Raw genomic sequence first — 12,416 nt, forward strand, 5'->3', positions numbered from 1 at the left:
TTTAGATTTATATTTCATTCACATTGTTATTGATATTTGGAGCAAAATTTTATGCAACACTTAGTGGGATGTCACTTTTTAAAGTAAATTTGACAATCCTTGAAGAACCTACTTAGTAAAACGGCTTATTCAAGGTTTGAGACAGATTGCAAAAAAGCATTGAATCAAATTAAGCTTATTTCACTTAAGGCTTACAATTGAGTGATAATACAATCACTTAAACATTGGGTGAATTGCAAGTTCTTGGCCAAGCATTATGATTTGCTTACATGCAATCATGCGGAATCATATAATAAATGGATTATAGAGGCACGTGATATGCCAATTTTAGGAATTATTAATAAGATTAGAACGAAAATAATGGATTTGATCAATAGTTGTCATGAAGAACAATGCAATGCTGCAGTTGGTCCTTTAGCTGATTTGAAAAGAAAGAAAAATACAACATGGAGCTAGAGTTTGGAGGTTTATCAAGCATCACAATTTGAATTTGAAGTATGTGGAGGATCAGTATAGCATAGTGTGAATCTACAAGACATGACATGGTAATGTTATGATTGGATGTTTATCGGTATTCCATGCATACATGTATGACATGCATGTGCTGTATTTTTTAAACTACATTGTTTAGTGTATTCTTATGTCGACGATTGTTATAAAAGGCATACACAAGATATGATTTATTCACATCACATACGGCCTACGTGGACACAAGACATGTCATAATTAGTAGGTGATGGGATAGAAAACACCTTGGAAACCAACATATAACCTCCACGTACTCGTCGTCCACCAAATAGGCTAAAGAAGAGATGTATTGAGTCACAAGAAGTTGAAAAAGGCCAATACATTGCAATAGCTATCATGAAAAAGGGCATAATTGTATTACATGCTGAGCTTTAAACATGCATCTAGATAGGTTTTTAGTTATTATATTCTACTTGTTTTGAAGTTTGGTATTTATAATATTCATTATAAAAAACAGACTTCAAAACTTTTGAAGAACTATATTTTGGGAGACATCATCTTGATTTTGCAGAATTTTTTTAATAGTCATTATTTTTCATAAGGTTCTTTTTAATCTTGGTTGTGTAGAATTGTTTTAATAGTCATTATTTTTATTAGGTTCTTTTTAACCATTAAAATTGATTTGATGTTGACCTGAGTTCTGGATTATTTTAATAAGTGAAGGGTTGAGAATAAGTAAAAGTTGGGGTGCCAAACGAAGCTCTCTAATTTTTTGCTAGATTTTTTTGGGTTAAGGATTTTATGAGCCTAATCATAATTTTAAAAAACTACTAAAATTGTTTGATCGAATGTTGAGATTATATAATTTGAGCCAATGTTTGAAGTGTAGGATTAAAAGGATGAGATTAGAGATTAGACAACAATCTGCAAATGCATAAGGGATAAAAAGAACTGGATTTGTAATTGCTGATTAATAATAGTAGATTCTCATATATAAATCTGTAATTGTTGACTAATAATAGTAGATTTTTAGTTATTAAATCTAACTTTAAAAAAATGTGCCAAGCAATAAAATACGATCCTATCAACATTTAAAGTTGGGGTGTAATAGGTAAAACTACAAAACATTCTAGAGCCTTCTCTCATTGTGACCAAGGTCAAATGTAATGGAATAAGCAAAATGATTATAAAATCAAGGTGTGGAATGACAGGAGAATGAAAGTGGGGATTTTATGGTCCCCAAAAGCAAGGAGAGCTAGTGGGGTGTGAGTAGGCATGAAAAAAAGTCATGGTTTAGAAGTTTTAACCAAGTTACCTTAAACCCAATTGTAGAGTGGTGGGTGAGGTGAAAATGAGGACAAAATGGTAAAATGTATGTAATTCCCAAAAGAGTAAGACTATGTTGGGGACAAGTGAAGTGTTTCAAGAGATTGAAGCTTAAGAATGCATGAAGTAGAGTGGCCCTAAAAAACCTGAGACCTGGAAAGTGGAGTAGTCCCCCCAAGAGTTTTGTGCACATATAAGTGGAGTGAGGATTTTCACAAGGTGTTGAGAAGGTGGATCCAGGATTTTGCCTGTGTGAGGGCAACCAAGAGTAGAAATTTTTGTGTGGGGACAACTAAGAGTGGCAAAAAAATTATGAAGGTAATAGTGGTAGATTTTTTTATTTGCCATTAAAATCTTTCGCAATAATTCACTAACCCATAGACTTTGAAATTTCTTATAGGGGAAAGTGCTCCCACAGCAAATCCGCCAGAGTCTATCCACATCTAAGGTATGGACAGGCCTTATGTGAACTTTTTGAAAGGCCCACTAGCCTTGGTTCTTCCTTTGGCCGGTCTTTGAGTCTTACATGTTGCTTTCTTGGATTGATCTTTCTTTTGCATTGTTTATTGTTTTTTTCAAACTCGATCGAAACGAAAATGCGATGTTTATAAGATTTTTAATAGTCACATTCAATTTTGATCCGGTCCAATTTTGGAGTGGTAAACCCAAACTCGACCTGATTTATTTTGATTTCAGTTTGGTCTAAACCCAATCGGATGTCCGAATCTGGTCCACTTTTTTAGTCAGATTTTCAATCCGGGGCAGCGATTAAAATGTACATCCCTAAGGCTATGTTGTTGGATTTCGTAATCCATTTGAGCAAAACTACATTTAGTAAGGCTTAAAATCTTACTAAGTTGGTAAGGAAAGTGTTGGGTCGGTAATTTCGGTAACATACACAAATACTATTCAGTAATACATTTGAGTAGCACTCGTGCGCAGTACACACAAACCCTACATTTACACACGCGTACACGCATACAGGAACAAAGACACACGTACACATGTACAGAAAGAAAGAGATAAACCTATATCGTCACGTGTGAATACGTACACACTACACACAACCTGTCGGAACTTTCAAGAGGCTTTGTGCGATCTTTGTTTCCTCGAGATCCACAGCCTTTTTAAGAAGACTTTGATTATCATCCTCAATAGCCATCTCAATAGGAGATGATCCAAGACCATCTGCAATAGCGAGCATAATCTTCTTCATCTCAGATCGAAACTCCTCGAGATCCACACTTCCGCTATGATCATAATCGAATTTTTCAAAGATGGAGTCGTAAAGCTGAGTGAGTTGTTCTGGAGGTGTGACCACATCAATCCCAAAGTGGGTTTCCAGAAGTCGAAACGTTTCGAAGGCCTTACGAAGCTCGGATCGAGAGAGGACTCCATCATTGTTGAGATCAAGAGATACGAATCGCTCGTCTACGTTCTTCTTGAACTCGACCTCATCGTTTACGAAAGATCGAACCGTCGATCCGTCCAAGATCACTACGCCCATTTTTACTCTCCCTTATCTTCGTGGCTTGTTGGGTTTGTATTATTGATTTTCGTCAATTTAATAATACCTAAATGCCCCTGCATATTTTCATAAAACTATACTTTGAAAAATAGGATTGGCTGCTTTATAGTAAGGGTATTTCGGTCTATGCCTTTCTTAATTAATTATTTATTGTGGTTTATAGTGTCTTCTAGCAAATTGTTTGAAAACTCGGTATTTCATCTCGTCTCCCCCTCCAATGTATACCGAGTTGACTCATTTTCGTCTCACTAATATTAATATATTTACGTCAGTTAACAATTATTTATTGTCATATATTTGTTTAAAAATAATTATTTTCTTTTTATTTATAAAAAAGGTGGATTAGAGGATTCTTAATTGCCATATCATACTTTTGGATAGATAATAAATATTTAAATTATGAAAAACTTAAATATTTTAATAAAAAAAACTCAATTGACTTGATCCAGTAATTGTATTGACTGGACGAATATTTTCAAAGTATCGTTTGAGTCATCTCGATTATCAAACAATATAACATGTTCAATGATTTGTGAAGGACTTTTTTCGGAAGTGACAAGTGGTGATCCCGAGATGACTTAGTCAAGTATATGATCTAACGAAAGAGGAAGAAAGGCCAGTTGATACGTTCAATAAATTTTTAAATCCGTAGTGGAGCCATAGAAACAACCACCACATGGACTTTAAGAAAAAAAAACAAAAAGATAATCTTTATTATAATAATGAGGTCGTCTTGGAGTAATATTAAAGTTGACATCTATTCTCACATTACTGATGTGGAGGTGCACAGATAGTCATAAATGCTTTTCACTCGTTTATTGATGAAAAGCATCTATTATTCCATACATACATTCACAACAACAATATGAGAATCGATGTAAATTTTAATATTACTTCATCATTTTCCTATGATAATCATGGAGTATCTATTAATTATTTTCAAATAAAGTCATGTTTGGTGGATGAAGTATGCTTGGGTGTGTGTTGAGGGTGCTCATTTTTCTCTGAAAATATCTTAAATTATTTCTTATACTAAAAATCCTGACTTGGACGTTGAAGTGGTGTTATTGCATGCACACCTAGGAGTACATGAAGGCTAGAATTCCTTTATCAGTGAGAATTAGTGTAAGTTTTGACATTTACAATTTGGTGTTGTTTGTGGAAAACGTTACAAGGGAAAAACGATGAAGCTCTACAAGCCATGGCAAGGTCGCAATTAGGATTATCAATTTGAGTTGGTCAAGGACCAGATTTATGCACATTCCATTTTGGCAAAACACAACCTATTACGATTTTCCCGTTTCAATACAATTAGGTTTGGATGACCAAGGAAGTAAGGGGTGTGCGACCATGGATGTGGTGTTACTACCACCACATGGGGGGACGATAATGTATAATCGGTTCAAGTGTGTTGTCTTGGATGCAATGGGGATGGTGATATAATTACACATCGAAGTGACACATGTATGCAACTCATAAATGCGTCACAGCACTGTTATCAAAATAAAATAATCGGCACCACACTGCACAAGAAAGTCATTTAAAGCGCCATCATGGAAGTTCGAACAATTGGATTTCAAATTTAATACCATGGGAGGAGGGCAGGAAGAAAATTGACCAGCAACAATCCAGTAATAAGTTGCCACGTGTCACTAATTAATTAAGTTTTCTTAGAGTCTCGGATCAAGATCCAAATCACTAAGAGGGGGTAGTGTGGAGGATTTTTTTTCATAAACAACACATGGTAATCACGAGACAACCTAACCGAGTATTCGATCTAGCGAAGGAGGAAGAAAGGTTGGTTGATATGTTCAACCGAGTTCCGAGGGTTTAGGATGAAAGCTTGGAAGCATCAAATCCCATAAAATTAAGATTTTAACCATATTCGCGAAAATCAAAGGGAAGTTCTTAAAAGGGTGTAACCGTTCAAACGGAAATCAAGGAAAAAATCTGGGAATATCTAAAGGAGGAAACATCATAATGCATAGGTGCAATGCATTAAAAAATATGCAGTTTTCTCTTAAAATATCCTACATTTTTTCTTATACTAAAAATCCTGACTTGGACGTCAGAGCGGTGTTGTTGTAAGCACACCTAAGAGCACAAGAAGACTAGAATTTCTTTATCAATAAGAATCACAAGATAATGCAAGTTTTGGCATTTACATGATTCACATTGAATATTCTACTCAATCTTGAACGATACCGAGTTGATTGTAAATATATTTGAAATCATGATTTTGTCATTCATAATTTTAAAATTCAACTTAAACGTCAACAAGTGGATTCGAGTTGAAAAATTGAGAAATTACGTAGACAAGTCAAATATATAAATATTTAAAATAAATATAATGATCTCGATAAAAGTCTTAGGTAGAGAGACTCTAGTCGGATAGATTGAGTTTTTGACTCAACTTAGTGCATTTCTAGTTGACTCATCTGAGTTAATGAATTCACTCAAACATTTTCCGAGTTGAATCGAAGATTTGATCCTCCAGTTACCTCAAAATCTAATAGAGTCGACAAAATGAGTTTACGAGGTGTGCGTCAAAGTGGTGAATTAAATAGGCGATGCGTGTCAAGTGATACGAGAGATGAATATCGTGGCATTTAGGTTAGCTGTCTTTGTCGGGTTGTACGTGTCTGACGGTGAATGGATTACACTTGTGTAGCCCATGCGGAGAAGTGCAGGTGTTTTGACAAATTGGGACACAAACCAATGTATTATTTGCATATTCTCTTTTCAAGTTATCATAGTGATCTTCAATTTTATTTATTTATTTTTCAATTTTTAGTAACTAAATCTTTTTTTTATAAGTATTTTTATTTTTAACGGATAAAAATTAGAGAAATATTTTCCTTGTTAACTTTGTAAAGATTTTAAGAAATGAAGTTAAGCCTTAGAAATGGGTGTTTTGCACAAATGGATTATCACATTACCAATCCAACACCACAAGGTGGGCCCAAGGACCCTTAATAAAGGTGAAATCCTTACTAACTTAATAAGATTAGTCGAACTCACGAAATTATTCTTCATTTAAAAAAAAAAAGTTGTCATTAGTTATAGGAAAAAACACTTAATAATACTACGTGAAAATTGGAAAATGTTGCAGGTCAAACCCCATGAATTTTAGAAATGAAAATTCGACGATCTAGAGTCGTCGTAACTTTTGATATTCCTCAGATTCGACGATTTAGAGCCATCAAATTTCTCTCATCCTCCATTAATTTGATGGTTTCGATCTGTCGAAAGAAAAAATTTGACAATTAATGAAATTCGACGGCCTTGGACCGACGAATATGAGTTTTTTTTTTTTTTTTTTTTTTCACGTAGTGTAAGTGTAAACTAGCTTAGTTTCTCTGGGTGATGATATTAGGGACATGAGTTCAAATCCCACCAGCACGACTAAACTCATTAAAAACAAGCTTATCGATAAAAAAACAAAAAAAAATAAGGGTTGAGTTCCCCCCCCCCCTACTTTTCCTTTCACAATCAAGTTATTAAGTAACACAAAAATATCATAAAATTTTAATTTATTTTAAGTAATACTTTTTTGAAAAATTACATTTTTTAAATAGTTAAAAAAATATGAACTTACCATGATGTTTCAGGTTTATAACATATTAATAAGAGAATTTTGATGAATTAATTGAAAATAAAGAATGTTTTAAGAATCCAATGTCACTGGACATTGGAATAATATATGCACCGTCCTTATTGCCAAGAAGGCAGGGAATATTTTGATCCTTAAAAAGAATTAATGATTTATGAATAAGAACTTATTATGTTATAAAAAATAAGAGTTCTAGCGATTTGTTTCATCTTTAAGGAGAATACGTAAATAGTACTTGAGTTGTGTTGGAGTGACCTCAAAATTGTACCTCGTATTGCAGTTTCCTAAGGTTGAAGTGTGTTGGAATCATAGATGCTTTTTTCACTCATAACTCAATGAAAAGCATCTATGGTTTTTACACACTTCCATATTAAGAGAGTGCGATACCAGGTAAAATTTTGAGGTCACTTCAGCATTATTCATAATAATTTGGTTCTGGATATTCTTGGTAAACAACGGACCATTTTATGATGTCACATTGTTATTAATGCATCGAATACATTACCATAAGGGAGAAGATCTAGAAAGATAACACCTAGGCCTCTAACATCCATGGTGTAGATCATATTTAAAATTTATATATTTTTGAATTTGATCAAAGGCTTTGAAAATGGACAGTCATTGAACTTTCAAATTTAAATGCTTGGATTTTGCAGTTTGGTTGCCATGTGATTCTTAATCCTATGAAAAGTGTAACATGATGATGTACTTAAAAAAAAAGAGTAAGAATTTGCTGTTAAGAAAATTTTGTACTAAGATGATGAAAGAATGGTATGACACCACTGTGTATTGAAAAAACAAGTGTTATTGGTTGGTAGAGAGAAAATTTCTGAGCGGTTAGGCGTTTAGATTTTTAGTACTTTTACACCAACCATGAATGAAACCCTACTAAAATCTAACACCCAAACAGAAACCCTAACAAACAACTCAACATTTAAAGACCTAGACAAAAATATAAATAAATAAAACAACATTTTTTTTCGTTTAACTTATCTAAAAAATGAAGAGAAGAGAAATCACCTTAACAGAGATCCTCTTCTCTCCATAAACAACTTTACCAGGAACCATGTTCTTAGTAATGATAGCAACTTCTTCCCCCTCAGCAATGAGGCTCGATCACAACTTTGTTTCCACCATTCATTCCACCACCACTCGGCCTCTTCCACCACCACGACCTATACCTCACTCTCTACCTCTTCCTTTTCCATCATGGTATCAAGACGAAAAATATGAACTAGCAATTGGAATATCTCTGGGGATCCTCTTATCTAGTTTATGTTGTACTATTGTTGCAAAGGTGGAGAATAAAAGGATTTGTGTGATTGAGAAACATGGTTTAGTAGATAAACCAGATGAAAAAATCCCCAAGAGTTTGTTTTGGTTGCTACCACAATTTCTCCTCCTAGGGGTTGTTGATGGATTTGCACGTAAAAGCGTCCATCATTTTTTTGAGATCAAGTACCGGTTTCTATGGAGAGCTATATAATAATGTTCACTGCAGGCATGTTCGGAGCAGGAATCGTTGGTGGTGTGCTTCCATTTTATATAGTAGGAAAGTTTTGTGAATGAGGAGGGCGGTCGAGTGTGTTGTCTTGGATGCAATGGGGATGGTGATATAATTACACATCGAAGTGACACATGTATGCAACTCATAAATGCGTCACAGCACTGTTATCAAAATAAAATAATCGGCACCACACTGCACAAGAAAGCCATTTAAAGCGCCATCATGGAAGTTCGAACAATTGGATTTCAAATTTAATACCATGGGAAGAGGGCAGGAAGGAAATTGACCAGCAACACACTGCACAAGAAAGCCATTTAATAAAGTGCCATCATGGAAGTTCGAACAATTGCATTTCAAATTTAATACCATGGGAGGAGGGTGGGAAGGAAACTGACCAGCAACAATCCAGTAATAAGTTGCCACGTGTCATTAATTAATTAAGTTTTCTTAGAGTCTCGGATCAAGATCCAAATCACTGAGAGCGGGTAGTGTGGAGGATTTTTTTTCATAAACAACACATGGTAATCACGAGACAACCTAACCGAGTATTCGATCCAGCGAAGGAGGAAGAAAGGTTGGTTGATATGTTCAACCGAGTTTCGAGGGTTTAGGATGAAAGCTTGGAAGCATCAAATCCCATAAAATTAAGATTTTAACCATATTCGCGAAAATCAAGGGAAGTTCTTAAAATGGTGTAACCGTTCAAACGGAAATCAAGGAAAAAATCTGGGAATATCTAAAGGAGGAAACATCATAAATGCATAGGTGCAATGCATTAAAAAATATGCAGTTTTCTCTGAAAATATCCTACATTTTTTCTTATACTAAAAATCCTGACTTGGACATCAGAGCGGTGTTGTTGTAAGCACACCTAAGAGCACAAGAAGACTAGAATTTCTTTATCAATAAGAATCACAAGATAATGCAAGTTTTGGCATTTACATGATTCACATTGAAATTCTACTCAATCTTGAACGATACCGAGTTGATTGTAAATATATTTGAAATCATGATTTTGTCATTCATAATTTTAAAATTCAACTTAAACGTCAACAAGTGGATTCGAGTTGAAAAATTGAGAAATTACGTAGACAAGTCAAATATATAAATATTTAAAATAAATATAATGATCTCGATAAAAGTCTTAGGTAGAGAGACTCTAGTCGGATAGATTGAGTTTTTGACTCAACTTAGTGCATTTCTAGTTGACTCATCTGAGTTAATGAATTCACTCAAACATTTTCCGAGTTGAATCGAAGATTTGATCCTCCAGTTACCTCAAAATCTAATAGAGTCGACAAAATGAGTTTACGAGGTGTGCGTCAAAGTGGTGAATTAAATAGGCGATGCGTGTCAAGTGATACGAGAGATGAATATCGTGGCATTTAGGTTAGCTGTCTTTGTCGGGTTGTACGTGTCTGACGGTGAATGGATTACACTTGTGTAGCCCATGCGGAGAAGTGCAGGTGTTTTGACAAATTGGGACACAAACCAATGTATTATTTGCATATTCTCTTTTCAAGTTATCATAGTGATCTTCAATTTTATTTATTTATTTTTCAATTTTTAGTAACTAAATCTTTTTTTTTATAAGTATTTTTATTTTTAACGGATAAAAATTAGAGAAATATTTTCCTTGTTAACTTTGTAAAGATTTTAAGAAATGAAGTTAAGCCTTAGAAATGGGTGTTTTGCACAAATGGATTATTACATTACCAATCCAACACCACAAGGTGGGCCCAAGGACCCTTAATAAAGGTGAAATCCTTACTAACTTAATAAGATTAGTCGAACTCACGAAATTATTCTTCATTTAAAAAAAAAAGTTGTCATTAGTTATAGGAAAAAACACTTAATAATACTACGTGAAAATTGGAAAATGTTGCAGGTCAAACCCCATGAATTTTAGAAATGAAAATTCGACGATCTAGAGTCGTCGTAACTTTTGATATTCCTCAAATTCGACGATTTAGAGCCATCAAATTTCTCTCATCCTCCATTAATTTGATGGTTTCGATCTGTCGAAAGAAAAAAATTTGACAATGAATGAAATTCGACGGCCTTGGACCGACGAATATGAGTTTTTTTTTTTCACGTAGTGTAAGTGTAAACTAGCTTAGTTTCTCTGGGTGATGATATTAGGGACATGGGTTCAAATCCCACCAGCACGACTAAACTCATTAAAAACAAGCTTATCGATAAAAAAACAAAAAAAATAAGGGTTGAGTTCCCCCCCCCCCCCCTCCTCTCCTTTTCCTTTCACAATCAAGTTATTAAGTAACACAAAAATATCATAAATTTTTAATTTATTTTAAGTAATACTTTTTTGAAAAATTACATTTTTTAAATAGTTAAAAAAATATGAACTTACCATGATGTTTCAGGTTTATAACATATTAATAAGAGAATTTTGATGAATTAATTGAAAATAAAGAATGTTTTAAGAATCCAATGTCACTGGACATTGGAATAATATATGCTCCGTCCTTATTGCCAAGAAGGCAGAGAATATTTTGATCCTTAAAAAGAATTAATGATTTATGAATAAGAACTTATTATGTTATAAAAAATAAGAGTTCTAGCGATTTGTTTCATCTTTAAGGGGAATACGTAAATAGTACTTGAGTTGTGTTGGAGTGACCTCAAAATTGTACCTCGTATTGCAGTTTCCTAAGGTTGAAGTGTGTTGGAATCATAGATGCTTTTTTCACTCATAACTCAATGAAAAGCATCTATGGTTTTTACACACTTCCATATTAAGAGAGTGCGATACCAGGTAAAATTTTGAGGTCACTTCAGCATTATTCATAATAATCTGGTTCTGGATATTCTTGGTAAACAACGGACCATTTTATGATGTCACATTGTTATTAATGCATCGAATACATTACCATAAGGGAGAAGATCTAGAAAGATAACACCTAGGCCTCTAACATCCATGGTGTAGATCATATTTAAAATTTATATATTTTTGAATTTGATCAAAGGCTTTGAAAATGGACAGTCATTGAACTTTCAAATTTAAATGCTTGGGTTTTGCAGTTTGGTTGCCGTGTGATTCTTAATCCTATGAAAAGTGTAACATGATGATGTACTTAAAAAAAAAAGAGTAAGAATTTGCTGTTAAGAAAATTTTGTACTAAGATGATGAAAGAATGGTATGACACCACTGTGTATTGAAAAAACAAGTGTTATTGGTTGGTAGAGAGAAAATTTCTGAGCGGTTAGGCGTTTAGATTTTTAGTACTTTTACACCAACCATGAATGAAACCCTACTAAAATCTAACACCCAAACAGAAACCCTAACAAACAACTCAACATTTAAAGACCTAGACAAAAATATAAATAAATAAAACAACATTTTTTTTCGTTTAACTTATCTAAAAAATGAAGAGAAGAGAAATCACCTTAACAGAGATCCTCTTCTCTCCATAAACAGCTTTACCAGGAACCATGTTCTTAGTAATGATAACAACTTCTTCCCCCTTAGCAATGAGGCTCGATCACAACTTTGTTTCCACCATTCATTCCACCACCACTCGGCCTCTTCCACCACCACGACCTATTCCTCGCTCTCCACCTCTTCCTTTTCCATCATGGCATCAAGACGAAAAATATGAACTAGCAAATGGAATATCTCTTGGGATCCTCTTATCTATTTTATGTTGTACTATTGCTGCAAAGGTGGAGAATGAAAGGATATGTGTGATTGAGAAACATGGTTTAGTAGATAAACCGGATGAAAAAATCCCCAAGAGTTTGTTTTGGTTGCTACCACAATTTCTCCTCCTAGGGGTTGTTGATGGACTTGCACGTAAAAGCGTCCATCATTTTTTTGAGATCAAGTACCGGTTTCTATGGAGAGCTATATAATAATGTTCACTGCAGGCATGTTCGGAGCAGGAATCGTTGGTGGTGTGCTTCCATTTTATATAGTAGGAAAGTTTTGTGAATGAGGAGGGCGGTCGAATTGG

General features: G+C 34.2%; 1 protein-coding gene across 1 annotated transcript; it reads right to left on the reverse strand.

Moving 5' to 3' along the window:
* Nucleotides 1-2,678: 2,678 nt before the first annotated feature.
* LOC147386729 (uncharacterized) lies at nucleotides 2,679-3,419 on the reverse strand. Its single transcript, XM_086422052.1, has one exon. The coding sequence runs from the start codon at nucleotides 3,299-3,301 to the stop codon at nucleotides 2,852-2,854; it is 450 nt and encodes a 149-aa protein (XP_086278178.1). The 5' UTR covers nucleotides 3,302-3,419; the 3' UTR covers nucleotides 2,679-2,851.
* Nucleotides 3,420-12,416: the final 8,997 nt, after the last annotated feature.

The sequence above is a fragment of the Akebia trifoliata genome, chromosome 14, assembly GCF_017979445.1.
Source record: "Akebia trifoliata isolate Shusen 1 chromosome 14, ASM1797944v1, whole genome shotgun sequence".
NCBI lineage: Eukaryota > Viridiplantae > Streptophyta > Magnoliopsida > Ranunculales > Lardizabalaceae > Akebia > Akebia trifoliata.